The sequence below is a fragment of the Myripristis murdjan genome, chromosome 14 (assembly GCF_902150065.1).
Source record: "Myripristis murdjan chromosome 14, fMyrMur1.1, whole genome shotgun sequence".
Taxonomy (NCBI): domain Eukaryota; kingdom Metazoa; phylum Chordata; class Actinopteri; order Holocentriformes; family Holocentridae; genus Myripristis; species Myripristis murdjan.
In genome coordinates this window covers 32,821,611-32,839,442 of record NC_043993.1, presented here as the reverse complement: position 1 = coordinate 32,839,442, position 17,832 = coordinate 32,821,611, and the positions used below count along the sequence as shown (strand labels likewise).

Below are 17,832 nucleotides of genomic sequence, written 5' to 3'. Positions count from 1 at the left end.
TCTTGCCACCAATGAAAATAATTTTGTTGAATAAATAAATAAATTTGTTGAATTGTGTGATAATTTGGTAATTAGATGACCAGTTTTTATCTTTTGGGGATTTCCCATCCTCCACTTCAGTTCCTCCATTGTTTTATGTGATAACGAGTGATGCGCACATGAGTTGGTCATGTAACTAGTGCATCGGTTTACAAATATAAAGAAGCACCTGAATTTTTGTGCATTTTTGAAAAATTATTTTCATTTTATGGCAAAAAATGAGGCACAGACACATTGATATACACATGATGTATACAATGCAGTGAGGCGAAGGTAACATAATAACAAAACTTAATCAAAGGAAATGACCTCACTCAATTTCTGTGTTTAGGATGTTGCCCATTTTTCACATTCCTAATGGATTACTGAAGATAGTGTTTTTGTATGTAAACAGACATCAACCAATATTCAATTTATCCATTTAGGATGTGAAATAATCTTAATAAAATTCATCCTCTCTGCTCATGTGCCGATCCATATTATATTAAGGGAAAGTAAAATATATACAGATAAATTTAATTGTAATTTTCTTCACTTTTTGTGTCCACACAACAACGCGGTGACGTCGGAAACTCGTCACGACGTTGAAGCCCATAACCGCGTCAAGTCCGATATAATGCAGTCGGAAATACTGCCAAACGACCTTCAAAATTAAAGTGGAATTTTCATCGGAAAAAGACATCTGTGTCCTGGGAGACAGAAAGAGATGTAAATACTACAATTACAATTACAATTACAATATCACAGCTCATACAACCCTGTGTGAGCTGTGATATTTTAGATGGATGGATGTGCTTTATTGATCTCAAAATTGGGGAAACTCCAGCAGCAGGTTGTCCAGCCATTACACAGGAATAATAGTAGACTACACAAAATACACCTCTCAACACTCTGAGAAACATATATCTTTAAAAACATTTAACCCAAGTAACAAAATAAATAAAGCGGATCAATAATACCCTAAAAGAGTAATAAAAAAAATATATATATACTAAAATATATCCATAGGATATCCATAGACTTTTCGCCTTTGAACCTTTGCACAGACTACATGCATGATGAAATACATCTGCCCGATATCTATAGAATAGAAAATACGTGTATAATATAGACGTGCACTCATAATGTATAATTCTGAGTAGAATTTTCATGTGGCAGCGTCTGATGCCTGAGCACTGAGACCGCCAGTCTTGGCTTATTTAATCTAATATTTAATTCATCTTATAAGTATACACAGAATAAAATTCAATACATAATTAGATAAAGGTGTGTGTGTGTGTGTACATATGGATAAATATATATAGATAGATAGATAGATAGATATAGATATGTGTGTGTATATATATATACACTACTCACAAAAAGTTAGGGATATTTGGCTTTTGGGTGAAATTTATGTAAAATATAAAAAGTTCACGCTACAGTGATATTATATCATGAAAGTATGGCATTTAAGTAGAAGCATACACTGGTGATTTCCTCATCTCAAACAATTTCTTGAAACAAAAGCCAACAACAGTGGTGGGTATACCACAACAAAAAATGTCAGTGTCAATAACTTGTCATGTGCCCTTGAGCATCAATTACAGCTTGACAACGACGTCTCATGCTGTTCACAAGTCGACTTATTGTCTGCTGAGGCATGGCATCCCACTCTTCTTGAAGGGCGGCCCTCAGGACATTGAGGTTCTGGGGTACAGAGCTCCGAGCCTCTACACGGCGACTCAGCTGATCCCATAGGTTTTCTATGGGATTCAGGTCTGAGAAAGTGCAGGCCACTCCATTTGAGGTACCCCAGTCTCCAGCAGCCGTTCCCTAATGATACGACCTCGATGAGCTGGAGCATCAAACACCTGATGTGAATTTTGCCGTTAAGCTCCTTGTTAGAGAACAGCAACTTGTGCAAAAAGTACTGAAACATTGAACAGTTGGACATGTGCATTCAAAAGTTTACAGAAGGTCACATTAAGTTCACCTGTAAAGGTTATAATGCATTTTAGGTTCATCCTGAAATTTCACCCGAAAGCCGAATATCCCTAACTTTTTGTGAGTAGTGTATATATTCTAAACAGTACATATAAATATATGTATATATTTTGCCACTGTAATTTTTTATTAGTAGTAGTAGTATCAATAGCAGTGGTAGTATTTTGGCAGATTCCATTGTAAATGCACAGTTCATATTCAGTGTTTGTTTTTCTTGCTCAAGTAGGATTTAATTTTGAAGGTCGTGACCGGAAGTTGGTGTTGATTGCGGAGAGCTGGACGGCGGCGGACGCAGCTGTCTGTTAGTCGCTGGGTTTAGTTTATTAACAGCCTCAGTTAATTACGAGTCGGGCTCAGTTCGTCGGAGCTCCACCTTGACGCCGCTCGGAGGAGACAGCCAGCCGACAGCGGACACGACAACAATGAGAAAGGCGCAACTCTGCACATTTTTTAGCGACGCAAGGACAGCGAGTGAGGCTTTTCAACATTTAGCCTGTTAGCTAGCCGCATCGCGCACAGTACAAACACACACACACACACACACACACACACACGCGCGCACACACAAGCCTTTTTTGTTCTCCTCTTGGACCCAGGGTTTCGCAAGATAATTTGTCACAAACATTACACCCAGAGAAGGGACAAACACGGCGGTTGTTTGTGTGTACGTGCCCGGAATAACCGCTGGTTGTCGGCGGCCGAGCCCCCCGGGCTGACCCCCGGTCGGCGGCTGAAGCATGGCAGGAAACCCGAGGAGGGGCGCCGGTCTCATCGGCTTGATGAAGGACGCCTTTCAGCCCCACCAGCAGCCTCCCCAGCCTCACCAACCTGCCGTGGTCGACAAGAAAATGGTGGAGAAATGCTGGAAACTCATGGATAAGGTAAAGCATCACCAGACTCTGTATTTTCATCAATAAATTGATAAAAATATCGGAAAATTCTCGTGTTGTATCGCAAGTTAGAGCCTCTAAAGTAGAAGATATTGAGTGGTCTGAGTCCTGTTCGTTATTAAGGGCGGAAATCTTTCATGATAGCTTTATAATATAAACCATAGCTTTAGGAGAGTCCGTTCATTTACACTGAAATGTGCTCTAGTGTAACCCCAGGCGCAATAAACATTTTCATTGGAGGAACCCCACATAAAAAGAGCCAAAACCCAAATGGAAAAATTCATTCATTTTAGTCCTGTTGCACTGTAGCACTGTCTACACTGTGCTTGGAGACAGAGGGAGAGAAATCACTCCTCCACTGTCTGGAATTGGGAGCAAACGAGGACAAAACCTAAAAAAAAAAAAAAAAAAAATGGTGCAGCAAAAGAGTTCATTTGCATACCGTGAAAACCAAAAGCAAAAAAAGGGCAGGATCTCTGTGGCCCTGTTCACACTTGGTGTTTAACATCCTTGTGTGACTTGTTGGATTATTTATTTATTTATTTATTTATTTATTTATTTATTTATTTTTTAATTTATTTTTCTGTGGGAGCCAGAAAACCGGATTCTGTCTTATTTGCTCCAGCTGTGCTCCCACGGTCATGGCTATATGCCCACAGCCATCCCTCTCAACTTGACAGCAGTGTGTCCCAGTAAAATGAAGCCAACATATGAATTATGGATATAAGTAGCTGGAGCAGTAGCCTAATGAAGGGTTAAAGGAAAACTCCAGCCCAGAACACTTAAACAATATGAAGGGGGCGAACAGCTATTTGTGATGTGCCCTGTATCCTTGGCTCTTTTTTTGTATTTTGTTTATTTTTATTGGATTGTTTGATGTAAACAATGTGACAAGTTGGAATATTTCTCGCAAAGCTACAATGGAGGTTGACAGAAAAAATAGCTGTATGAATGTGTAAATGTAAGGTTTTGTCATTCGCTCCCATCTGAAGACTTCCAGACTCACCGTTTTGCCTTCAGTAGTCACAGAGAGAGAGGAATCCACTCTAAAATTGGGAGAGACACAAATTTTCCAAAAAAAATAAAAACAATGAAATGCAACTGCAGGACGTGTTTGTCTTGTGTGTGCAAAGTTTGCTTTTTCCTGCCTGGAATCCAGCTGCAGATAAAGCCAACAGCTGGATGCTGCAAGGGCAGGAAAGTTGTCTGGGTGTTGTTGGAAAGGCATTTTGGGAAATTAAGGAAATCACTAAGAGGAGTAAAGGTAAATAAGGCAGGTCGAGGGAATGTGGAGATAGCAAAAAAGTAAATCACAAAATGACCCCCTGGAATGCACTGAGCAGCAAATTGATGATGTCTAACAGTGTAAGAATATCTACAGGTGGATTTTTCTTTCAAGTACAAATTATAATGAGTTTCTGTTGTATCCAGCCACAAGCTTCTGATCATGAGATGTTCAGAGACATGTCCAAATGCATGGAAGAAAGGGAACATCAGTGTCATTTGAACTCGTTAAAAAAAAAAAAAAAAAGAAAGAAAATCACACACACACTCGGATGCATGAAAATGTGAGTCTCAGTCCTCTTACACAAGAACTTTGCTGCAGTTTAGTAGACCAAATATAAACATGCAGCAAAGTAAAATTTCTTGCTGTGGTTCAGTCAGACAGAAATTCAAAAACCGGCGAAAGGAACTCCACACTCAATACGCGGAGTTCCTTTTTTTGAATTTGCATATTATTCAGTAGACAGACTTTGCAGGCAAACTAAAGAAAAGACAACTTTTTGCTTCGTCAGGTCGTTGATTGCACCTGTTGGTGACTTCCCCAAACAGATTTAGTTCATGTGGACTCAGTGAGACAGAAACAGTCACACGCTTTTAGTCTCCTACAGCTGCTACAATTGAAAAGGGCTGAGTCCAAATCCCATTTCTGTATTAACTGTGGGTTCGGTAACAGGGTTTCGACATGTAATTTCCGGAAAGTCATGGAATGTTAAAGTCCGTTCCATACAGGAAAAGTCAAGGAAAACCGAACCGAAACCTCTAACTGACATAATCTCGCATGTTGTTAATTAAATTTTTTAAAATCGTTTTTGCTTCCCTCACTGTGTGTTCAGATAATGTCCCCCTAAAAATATACTACTGTGTGTGTGATCACATGACTCCGCCACAGTGAAGCAACAGAACTTAAACACCATGCCGACGGAGTGACTCGAGCGGCTCGTACCAAAGAAAAAAGCAGTGTCTGTCTTTTTTAGACACATTTTGGCTTTAGTGAAGGTGACAGCAAACAAAAAGAAGTAAAATGTGAACCCTGTGGGGTAAAACGTTTCACTGACCAAATGTAACACCTCCAATCTGTTTCAACACTTGGAGCACAATCATGTTAGTGAATATGAACAGTACACAGCTCAAAAAAAGTACCCAGCAACAGGTGCTTCCACAAAGCAGGTTCAAAATATTCAATAAATAACCATAAATAGTTCATCTGTGTGTGTTTCCTTCAATTATTAAAAATCACAAAAATAAGATATGCACTCTTTCATTGGAAAAAAAATATCCTAGCTTTAATATTTGAGCATATTTACAGTACCAACCTTGTTAGTGGACTGTGAAAAATCGTTCATTTTATCGTAATCGAGGTAAACTGATTTAATCATGATATTGATTGGAGGTCATATCGTCCTGCCATAGTGTGGTGTTTCATTAGTGTCGACTCGCTCCCATCATTGCACTTGTTGCAGTACAATTGAAAGTTTATGTGTGTGTGTGCATTCTAGTGCTGACTCATTTTTCCTATCCAGGTGGTGCGTTTGTGCCAAAACCCCAAGGTGGCGTTGAAGAACAGCCCTCCCTACATTCTGGACCTGCTGCCAGACACTTACCAGCACCTCCGCACCATCCTGTCCCGGTACGAGGGCAAGATGGACATCCTCGGGGAGAACGAATACTTCCGTGTGGTGATGGAGAACTTGACCAACAAGATCAAGCAGACCATGAGCCTGTTTAAGGAGGCCAAGGAGAGGATGTACGAGGAGAACTCCCAGCCAAGGTAGGCTTCATGACACAAAGGGAGATGAACTTTGATTCATCTTCGTCGGGTTATTGCAGCAGCAGAAGTGAAAGGATGCAGCAGGTTAGACGGAATAAAACATGAACATGAAACAAGTGCATAAAACACTAGGAGGATCATTAAAATTAGATTATGAACGATAAAATAAATAGGAGGAGCAATAAAAATGGTTGTGTTCAGTGTTGAGAACAGCGCATTATTCATCCTTGATCTCCTCAAGATGGCAGATTAATACACTACTCATAAAAAGTTAGGGATATTTGGCTTTTGGGTGAAATTTATGGAAAACGTAGAAAGTTCACGCTACAGTGATATTATATCATGAAAGTAGGGCATTTAAGTAGAAGCATACACTGGTGATTTCCTCATCTCAAACAGTTTCTTGAAACAAAAGCCAACAACAGTGGTGGATATACCACAACAAAAAATGTCAGTGTCAATAACTTGTCATGTGCCCTTGAGCATCAATTACAGCTTGACAACGACGTCTCATGCTGTTCACAAGTCGACTTATTGTCTGCTGAGGCATGGCATCCCACTCTTCTTGAAGGGCGGCCCTCAGGACATTGAGGTTCTGGGGTACAGAGCTCCGAGCCTCTACACGGTGACTCAGCTGATCCCATAGGTTTTCTATGGGATGCAGGTCTGAGAAAGTGCAGGCCACTCCATTTGAGGTACCCCAGTCTCCAGCAGCCGTTCCCTAATGATACGACCTCGATGAGCTGGAGCATCAAACACCTGACGTGAATTTTGCTGTTAAGCTCCTTGTTAGAGAACAGCAACTTGTGCAAAAAGTACTGAAACATTGAACAGTTGGACATGTGCATTCAAAAGTTTACAGAAGGTCACATTAAGTTCACCTGTAAAGGTTAGAATGCATTATAGGTTCATCCTGAAATTTCACCCGAAAGCCGAATATCCCTAACTTTTTGTGAGTAGTGTATTAACAGGTAAGCATGAAGCAATACCGATTTTGGTATCGATATTGTGTCCTGTTCCTGACGTAATTCATGAATTTGATATCGGACTGACGTCAGCGATCCACACACTGATACATGCGAGATGCACACACACATTGCCGCCTGTAGTTCCTCTACAGTATCTCCGCCTGGCTGTAGCTCGTGAGCACAGAGGTTTTCTTCTTCTTCAGCAGTGCTTTCCCAAATGCATTGTGTTTATTATAGCATAGTGCCACAAACTCTATTGTTATGTCTTTACTATGAGCAAAATCTGCTTACCAACACCTGATAATGCATCGCTGTGCACTTGATTTGTTCATGCTTTTCAAAACATTAAAGAAGTTACCATAGCAATATGCACTCCCACACCTGTTTATATGTGACCAACTGATTAACCTTCAGTTCAGATACATTGCTTTGGAGTACGTTTAAATTTAATGCATTTTTGTAAATTTTTACTCTTTTTACGGAAAGGTTTGTGTGGTTTACTACAGCCTCATGTAACCTTATACTATAATAGTAAAAGCTATCATCGATAAGACTTCCAAGAAATCACCCCACGGTTCAGTGTTAAAATTTCCATACCCTGGTAATATACGTCTAATAAACATTTTGCAAGAGTTATTCTAGCCATGTTAGGAGGAGGAAAAAGTACAAATGTGTGATTAGAGGCATGATAAACTGTCGCAATCAGATTCACTTCCTCTTTTACTCAGAAAGCCATTACTAAGCACAAGACCATCCTTCCTCAGTACGCATTTATCTGTCAAACTCAGATTTTTATCAACCGCGTTCTCACAGTTGCTCTGCAGTATAACTGTTAAGGGTTTAGTAAATCTCTACATCTCTGTGTTGCTGCAGTTATTTGATGGCACCCAAGTTTGTATGCCATCATTCTCACCTGGCCAAACAAACTGCAGAAGAGTTTTTGTTTCTCTTTGCTCATAGTTGCTCATAATGTCATTTTTGGCAAAAAGGATGGACCCTTGTGTGTGTGAAGTACCCGTCTGTACCTCCCTAACTTGTTGATTTTGTCGTTTTAAGTAATGAGGAGGACGTTGTCATCAGTGCTGTGACCTTGAAATTTATTTATTTTTTCCCCTTTCGAGTAAAGGTGCGACTTTGATGACTTTTGATGAGATATTGGGCGCAGTGTGTTTATTTCCTAGGTGGAAAACTTGTGCACTGATATCCTGAACGGTTTCACTACCTTTTTTCTCCGCCACGCCCACCAAGCAGCCTTCGCTTATGTACTTTATGTCTGTCCTTTTAAAGTTGTGTTGCATTAGATGAACAAGGTGTAAATGTCCCTGTTATAAGTGGAGCGTTCCCTTCGAGGGGGGAGGCAGAGTAAGCTGATTTGCCTCAGGTGGCCTCATTTATCAGCTATCCAAATAATCTAACACAGTGGCATTGTAAATTATATAACACATATACATAATTTACAATGCCTCTGCTTTTGTTTGTCTTCCCACACCAGGCCTCACTCGTTCTCAGACCATTCCTGTTCTGTGTGTCTCATTACTGTGTGTCTCTCCTGTTGGTTCAGCTCTCTGGTACGATTTGAGTCTAGTTTGTGTCCATCTATCCCTGTCAGTGAACTTTGGCTTGCCAACACTGTTCCTCTTTTCTGATGCAGTTTTTATCTTTTGGGCATATGTCGTCACGGGTTTCCACATTGTTCCCGTTAATATATTAAACATCTCTGCAGTTTTTGACCCGTTGAGCCTATCACTGTGTTAGTTGCCTCGAGTTGTTTTGAAAACTCATGTAGGAAAGTGGTGATTCCCCTAGCTGACACATTCTGCTGCCATTGCCATTCAGCTTAATGTGTGACCAGCCTTTTTAAGCTGCAGTTGGAGTTGTGATTTAGTTATTTGAGTTCATCTTTTCCTTTATTTGTTAGTTTAGCCACAGCTTGTAATCTTTGACAGTGTTAAATGTAAGATCGAGTAGGGGTGGGTGAAAACTATCATACCACTTTTTTTCCCGGCAGGATCACGATACACAATATGATCGCAATTCTTTTTCATGTTGATATGAGATGAGTTTAGCTGTTTAGCTGCAAGGCCCTCACCATGTTAGACCCACCGTCTCATCAGTCAGCTCCTGTTCTCCTCTTTTTAAAAACTGGATGTTCTGACTTTTGTCTTCAGTCTTCTAAGTACAGCTGTGGAACGCCATTGTTGGAAAAATATTCGCAGTAACTTGTAACACGGATCAACTATTTGTAGCAGCGACTATTTGAAACCCTCAGTTTCTTCGGTTTTTAAGGGAATCATATCCCTGACCAGGGAACACGTCCATTTTGGAAAAGGCGCACCAGTTCATATTAACAATGTTGAATTTATTTTAGGAACCATCTCTACCAGTTTGTCTGTGTTGCCAAATAAAAAAGGGTTAGGGACCAAAATCCAAGGTTCCACCTGCTGTTTGCTATTATTGGTTTATTTGCGTGTCTATCAGGGAAGATGCCAAATGGAGTAGCGAATAGTGTGAGGAATGTGCAGTATCACTGTTGCACAATACTCACAATCTCTTAGTGACGGCTGACAGCGGAGAGATTTTTATTGTTCATTATCTAATATTGTAATATCGCATAAGCACCAAGATGCAGTTGTGTCACTATGAATGAGACCTCTCCAAGTAAAATTATCGGTTACTTTGTCTCTCTGTGAAAGTTTTCAAGGTCCTGTTTGCAAAGTAAACTGTGGCTTGTCTGTAATGATCTCTATGAGGTAACATAAGGTGAAGGTGATGCAGAAACTCTGTGCCAGGGCTTTTCAACTTCAGCGGCAGGCGGGCCAAACTGGAAACTCACTTGTGGTCGTGGGCCGCACAAAATAATTGGATGGCTATAGGTAAAGCCCTAGCTGTAGCTCATGCCAGGAGTGGTAGCTAGGGCTGCAGGTGTGTTGTGCATCGCCATTTCCACAGTCGTTTGAGCTTCTCTCTGCCTGTCACTGTTTGTAATGCCGCCTCTGAAAATTCAAGTTTGTATCCTGGCTGCACAGTTGTGCAAAATACAGCATGCCACAAAGACTGACCATCGTGTCTTTCTGACAGGTCCAAATCCATAAAGATAGAAGACGGGGTGAATATAGTATGTTTAAGTTCAGGTTTATTTAGAGCCACATATCACTGTTTACAATCTGAAATGGGTTTACACACCCACATACACTAACACATTATCCATCAGACTAACAGTAGGCTAAGTAGGCCTGTAGTCTGTGTTAATTTATCATAGGCTACACACACTGCAAAAACTCAAAATCTTACCAAGATTATTTGTCTTATTTCAAGTCAAAAATGTCTTATTACTAGTCAAAATATCTCATTACACTTAAAATAAGACATGATCACCTCAGAAGTAACTTGTTTTTAGACAATTGTCTCTTGTTTCAAGTGAAAATTTGCTTGAAACAAGTGAAAATTTGCTTGTTTCATTGGCAAAATTTGTTTCTTGTTTCTAGCTAATTTTCCCTTATTTCAAGTGAGTTTTCACTTTTTCCAACTGGCAAATTTTGCCAATGAAACAAGCAAATTTTCACTTGTTTCAAGTGAATTTTCACTTGAAACAAGTGAAAATTGTCTAAAAACAATTTACTTCTGAGGTGATCATGTCTTATTTTAAGTGTAATGAGATATTTTGACTAGAAATAAGACATTTTTGCCTTAAAATAAGACAAATAATCTTGGTAAGATTTTGTGTTTTTGCAGTGCAGATGTCAGCCTTCTGATGGGCCACAGAAAAAATCAAAAGGGCCATATACAGCCCGCAGGCCGCTAGTTAAATAGGCCTGCTTAATTACGGCAATTAATGCATCACTGAAGTACAGGGTGCTAAATTACCACCAGATAATGTTTGTGAAAAGCAATATTTCACAGTGTCCAGTGGTATGTGAGTATAGCAGTGTCTTGTTGAGTCAGAGGCAGCCTGTTTCAGGACTTGTAAGCTTGGTGATTTAGCATGTGTCATACTAATGCATGGAAGCACACATCATAAAAGCTGGTGAGGACACAACAAGGTAGACGGAGTAAAAGTGAGAGTTTCCCACGCTCTTGAATAGTTGTGCAACAGATTATTTGAACCACCGATACTTGGTTTTAGCAGCCATCTTGGGTGACCCGATCACAAATGAACAGAGCTCAGTGGGCCTTGTAGGTCTGTTGTGATTCGATCACTTAAACCACCCTCAGCGATGGTCAGGAGCCGCTTTGTAGAAAGGACTTTAGACGCTGAAAAACAAATTTGAATGAAGTTCGTTTTTGGGTTGCGATGGTCGTGTCTTTGTCAGGTTATCCAAATAATGTAGAGAATTAGAGCAACTGCTTTGTCCAAGGGCCCTAGATAGGACATAGGAATATGGGTGGGTCAGAAAGGTAAGCAAAGAAAGGAAGGAAGTTATTCTGACAGATCTGAGGTTGATCTAAAATCTGATCACAGGTGGTCACTGGAGACGCATATGAGGTGGTTGATAAAGCCAGGTGTGAATGACGATCAGTCTTGACTGTCTACTTGTGATTAGAGCACTGACACAGAAGATAATACCAAGTATGAACAGGGTATGAAGAGGATCAGCTGTGTTTTCTTTAACCCCTGAGTTTAATTTATGTTTTTGTCCATAGTCTTTATTGTTTTTGTCCGCTCTGGTTCGGATGAACTTGGTTGAGTAAATGGCCGTTACTGATTTAGATTTGTGCCCATCTCTCCTTCTCTCTTCCTCAGACGAAACCTGACCAAGCTGTCTCTGATCTTCAGCCACATGCTGGCTGAGCTTAAAGCCATCTTTCCCAACGGCCTTTTCCAGGGCGATAACTTCAGGATCACCAAAGCTGATGCTGCTGAATTCTGGAGACGGTCCTTTGGGGACAAGTGAGTTTCTGCTTACTCCCTCCCATAAACATGATCTTTGTTACTCATGTCCGCTGTACACCAAAAGCCTAAGCATTATCAAAAACCTGTGAGAGAGAACATAATCACTGTAATTAATGGAAACTGCACTCAAAAGTTTTTCGAAACCTCAGTACAAATTAAAGGTAGCTCTGCAGCACAGAGTATCCCACTCCCTCTAGCTGATGTGCTGATGTTAGATATTGGTATGACATTGGTATGAAATCTCCCCACAGGATTTGACAAACTAAAACCTGACAGCAAAATCTATTTATAGATGCAGTGCATATAGAGACAGTATAGAGAACCTGTTACCAGATGCTGATTCCTGTTGAATAATCCTGGTTGCAAAGTACGTCAATGTCAAAGCCAGATGCTTGGCTGCAGTGGCTCTTGAAATGGCTAGATGTAATGATGTAGATTGTCAGATTTTGACATTGATATCCAAAGGTTTTGAAAATGCATCTCTTAATCTAAGGGGGCAAGGGCAAAACAAGAATAATTGTTAAAAATAAATCTTGTATTCAGAAGCTTTTTAAAGGATGCGTGCGAGTCTTTTCTTTTAGTAGCCACTGAGGATGTGTAAAAGGAGACATTCCTCTACGTTAGTCATTTAAAATTTTTGCTGCTTTTTGGATAAAAAGTGTATAATGAAGCCAGTCAGCATGCCTTCTACTGTGTAAGGAGAGAGCTTGCATATGTCACAAACTATCTACCAGATATTATATATTTCAATGAGGAGGCAGTCCACAACATAGCAGAGTTGTTATGGACAGCAGAGGTTCTTCAGATGCCTGTTAATGAAAGCAGTATGTGGGATATAATAAGCAGCCACCACCCATCCCATGCAGGACCATAGTGCCCTGGAGGACCTTTCGTCAGGCTCTCCATGAGTTCCACCCCATCAGCTCTGGGCTGGAGGCCATGGCCCTGAAGTCGACCATCGACCTCACCTGCAATGACTACATCTCTGTCTTTGAGTTTGACATTTTCACCAGGCTCTTCCAGGTAAGGCCCACAGCTGTAGAGCATTCATCAGGGGATTTCAGGGCTAAAGATAAGTACAAAAATGTCTTACTCTTGAATGTAATTATTAGGGGTTTTGTATATACAGGTTCCTTTATGCTGCATGTCCACTCAGATTAATACAGAGCAGGGCCAGGAGTACAGTCTGCATCCTCTCTGCTTTATTAAACATAACTGGACTTCATGTTCCTCAACAGTTAATTGCCTGCTGTCATTTTTCTTGCTCTGCTGTTTTATACTTCCAAAGTTTTCATAAGCCATGTTAAACCATAAATCTGTTGGTTTGGACAGCTTTGTTTCTTACTATTTTTAATCAGTCTTTTTATTTTAAAATATTAAATTTTAATATTTTTTAAAATCATTTTTAAAATCATTTAATTCAACCAATCAAGTTCCTAGAATCATATCCATAGACCAGGCTGCAGGGATGTAATTAAAGTTTGTGACACAGAACTTTGACACACAAATTTCCTCTATGCATTGTAAAGCTGAAAAAAGCCTTGGATTTCAGCTGTGAGCTAGCATCTAAGAACTGACGTTCAGATCAGGATTTTCTTTCAAGTTGTCCCCTGAAGGGTGTAGGAAATGGGCGATTTTAGCTCGGGTGAGAATGAGGATGCTCTGTGAAATATTAGGGCTCCTATGTAGCATTTTAGATTAAAAAAATAGAGAGTAAATGATAACTAGCCACATGTACTGTAAGTGCTGCCTTACAGATAACATCAGCAACATGCTGCACCCAGTATGACGACACCGGAATAAAATACTTTTAGTCACTGGTATGTGGTTAATACTGCATTAAAGACCCTAAAAGCACATATTCCTCTTTGCACTAGTGTTCTCGTGAGAAATTTCCCCGTTTGCACAGAGGTGTACTTCACTTGAACTGGCATTAAACAAGTTAAAATTTCACCTAGAGAAACCCTGTTCATGGTTTGCACCTTTGGTTTTGTTTTTCTTCAGAAATAACCACAAGTGTTAACAAAATAAGTGTTTATTGAGTTATATTTGTCTTAAGTCAGATTTACCTCAATACTGTTCAAGCCTTGAACCCAGTTATCATATTATGAACTGAACCATAAGCTAACTAAATAACTGAATGTTATTACTGCCTTTCTAAACTTGGCAGCATTTAACACCACGCCACATGTGACAGCATAGAATGGAGTAGAAAATAATTACTTGTACCAGAATTAATCAAGTTCCTCAGCTCTGTTCAGTGAGCAGCAGTCACTGACTTTTTGTGAAGAATCATTTCCTGACCTCGTGGTCTGTCTCTTAACATGACGTTCACTTTGCCACACATTGTTGGCCAAAAAAAGCCGGTTGTACCACAGTGTGGGTGGTTAATTTCAGCCTTGGCTACCTTTTTTATTCCGCTGCAGCACATGAGAACGTGCAGTGATAGAGGTGGGGTTCGGTCATTACTAAGGGTGTGGCAGCCACATTGGCTTCTGCTGCAGCCCTGTGAAGTGGCCCTGGTTCTCCAGGTTCACCGGCAAAAAGATCAAAATCAAATCCTCAGATGAGCCTTGGAGAGTGGGGGTTTCTCTGGAGATACAGTATGGTAGACCTTACAGTACAGCAAAGCAGGAGTTGTATTTTAGATAGAGATAGTCAGGGTATTTCATACAAAGTGGAGGGAAATCATTCAATCAATCAATCAATCTTTATTTATATAGCGTCAAATCACAACAGAAATTATCTCCTGATGCTTTACAGGTAGAGCAGGTAAAGACCACACTGAGTGGGGTAGGTACTAGTGGAAAAGCGCCATGGGGCAAATGACAACAACAGAATATCCTGACAGCTAATCTAGATGGTAGTGACACGCATCATCAAATTTTACAAATGGGCCACTTAACTATATACAAGAATATGTAATGTCTCTAACACATACATTACATTATATACCAGTGCTTGTCAATTAGGACAAAGTTAAAATATAAAGATACCATTCACAAAATGCACTACTGATATTGTGACTATATTATGGAGATGACTTTTGGTGCTTTCATGAGATGTTTACATACCAGAGATATTTGGCTAGTCATATGAAACCCATTACTGATAGTTGTTTATCAGTTAGAATCAAATAATGAAACTGCAACAACAATCCAATGGGTCAGAATAATGTGTCCCTTTACTGTAATGCAGCCTTTAAAGGACTGCATGTTTAGTGTAGTGTGCACAAAATGTATATTCTTCATGCGTCTGCCGGTCTTTTCCTGAAGCAAGTCGTATTTTAGAACTCCTGTATCACTTTTTCCTGCCTTTTATTCCGCCACCAGTGTCCATTCATTCCACTACCATATGAAAATTAATGTTCACACATTATTCCATCTTCATAATAAAGTCATTCGCCTTAGTTTTCTTAAAAGCAGAAGCACTGTTGTGTTTTGATGACTTGAAATTGGGCAGAGTGAAACGGTCTCTCTGCTGTAAATAGTCCCTGGGGAAATTTTGTTTTACACAGCCGATGGATCTTTGTCATCGCAGCCGTTTTGACATGAAATAGCTGGGTACACCAAGGTGTTAGTGGTTTCCATTCCATTTAGGGATAACAGAGCCATTCCAGTGAGCCAGCATCTACAACACCACAGCCCCAGTTCTGTTACACCTAAATGAAACTTAACCTAAATTAATTCACCAGAGCAACGACTTTATTTTCAAAATTGTTTGTTGCAGTGTAAAATGTCGAGTCATAGTATATAGACTTAGACTTTCTTTATTGTCATTGCACAAAAAAACACAGCAGTGAGTTTTTTGCAACGAAATGTCGTCGCTTGACGTCCGGATTACAACAGAGATGGAATTGTGGGGCAGTTTAAATAATTAAAATACAATCTGTATAACTAGTGCGTAAAAAACAAGAGCTAAATAATAATGAGTACAAGGGAGAATAAATAGATAAAACAGAATAAACAGTGTAAACAACAGAATAAACAGTGTAAACAGCAGAAACATTGTAGCAGCATGGTGGAGAGTATTTCACAATAGGAAGTAATTCTCCTCATCCCAGGGGGGTCTCCCGGTACACACCCTGGGCCTGAAGAAACTATCGCCATAAAAATATTGCACTGAAATGTATTGTCCATATGAACAGAGTAAACAAACATCTTGGCAGAAACATCTTCTCAAAAAAAAAAAGAAAAAAAAGACAACATTTATATCATATCCCGATGTTACAAAATCCCAAATCCCAAACGATATTGGTCACGAAGTTGGTACCATGCAAGTTGGAATAAATTAGGACCATGCATGTTGGCTTGATGGCTGTCTAAGCTTGTTAGAAGTGCTCAAACAAATAGTTATCATCTCTTTTTGTGTGTGTGTGTGTGTATGTGTGTGTACGTATGTTGTGTAGCCCTGGTCTTCTCTCCTAAGGAACTGGAATAGTCTGGCAGTCACACACTCCGGCTACATGGCCTTCCTCACCTATGATGAGGTGAAGGCCCGGCTGCACAGGTTCATCCACAAGCCTGGCAGGTGAGACACAAACAAGCCCGTGCAGCCACATTTACACATGACTGAGTATAAATGTCCAACATAATGTAATGCAATGTATGACGCAGTATTCTGGAGCAACATGGTGGTCAAAATGGACTGGGGCGAAAGAAGAATAGAGGCCTCACTTGACCAAACAGACCCTTTTCAAAGCAACGATTTTGACATGAAATAGCACACAGGTGGTTTTCATGATATTAATTAAGGTTCTGGTCATTTTATTGTATTCCAGTGAGCCAGCATGAACAACACCAGCACCCTGGCTCTGTTAGACCTAAACAGAACAGAACTTTAATCAATGCCATCGGTAACGACTGTGTTCACCCTGCTGTTTTTTTGTGAAAAAGGTTTGTTGTCAGTATGTTCAGTAAGCCGGTGAACCTGGGTCAGCTAATCCCACGGCAGCTTTTTTAGTACTTTTTGATTTGAAAACGCCATTGAGTATCGCAACACTCGAACTGACGAGATTAGACAGCAGGCAGATGTTTCTCATCAAACCTTGATTTAAACGGATAGGACGGAGACTGTTAACTACATTTTACCCCCCAGCTCAATTCAGTAGAACCCAGAGGTTTCCAGAGGTTTGTTATTACACATTATGTCAGTTCATCACTGCTCACAGAAATCTTCAACATGTACATCAAATGTATCCAATGAAAAGGAGTGGAATCAAACATTTGAATTCTTTTATGTTCAATGATAAATTACTCTATCAATTCTGACCAGGTTTTAAAATAACACTACATTGCGCCAACATTGACATGGCATTGAAATTGGACAGGGTGACAGATTGCTATGAGAATTGTTGTAATTATTCTGTCTTGTGAAAATTTCCTTGGCAGATGAGCCAAAATATTAATTTCAGTCAAATTAACAGTAACTTTTCACATTATGAGCTAATTCTATCCTGATGGCCACCTGTTACAAAATAACAAATTCTTTGTATATCATTATAGAGAAATATTGTCACCTTTGCATCTTGGAAAACAATATTGTTTCCTATTGCCTATGACAAATTCCTACTTGCCTTGAGTTTGCAGTGGAGATTGAGGCGCAGTAACATTCCCATGGTCTGCTGTTGGTTGAGGCTGTTTTTCTGTTTTTCAGCTACATCTTCAGGCTGAGCTGCACTCGGCTGGGCCAGTGGGCAATCGGCTACGTGACAGCTGATGGGAACATCCTGCAGACCATCCCCCATAACAAACCACTCTTCCAAGCCCTCATTGATGGATACAGAGAGGGATTGTGAGTCAAACCGTAACACAGCGTCAGTACACTGTGACGCCTCACATTTTAGGGTGTATTCTGGTATTACAGTTCATGCACAGTACAGGGGATTTCTGGAATATCTTGGAATACAGGGAGGTGCATTCCACACAGGAAATGTGATGAATTCTCTGAGGAAGCCAGGTATTATCAGGGAGGTTTTTTTTAGGGTTCCAACAAATGATCGGCCCT

General features: G+C 40.1%; 1 protein-coding gene across 1 annotated transcript in view; it reads left to right on the top strand.

Annotated features, from left to right (window-relative positions):
* The first annotated feature begins 2,317 nt into the window (after positions 1 to 2,317).
* The window catches only part of LOC115371437 (E3 ubiquitin-protein ligase CBL-like), a 28,958-nt gene continuing 13,443 nt past the window's right edge, over positions 2,318 to 17,832 (top strand). The window contains exons 1-6 of the mRNA XM_030068827.1: positions 2,318 to 2,906; positions 5,720 to 5,967; positions 11,677 to 11,823; positions 12,693 to 12,849; positions 16,235 to 16,356; positions 17,482 to 17,619. Coding sequence (XP_029924687.1) covers positions 2,763 to 2,906; positions 5,720 to 5,967; positions 11,677 to 11,823; positions 12,693 to 12,849; positions 16,235 to 16,356; positions 17,482 to 17,619 — 956 coding nt within the window. The 5' untranslated portion in view covers positions 2,318 to 2,762. The remainder of the gene's footprint in view (positions 2,907 to 5,719; positions 5,968 to 11,676; positions 11,824 to 12,692; positions 12,850 to 16,234; positions 16,357 to 17,481; positions 17,620 to 17,832) is intronic.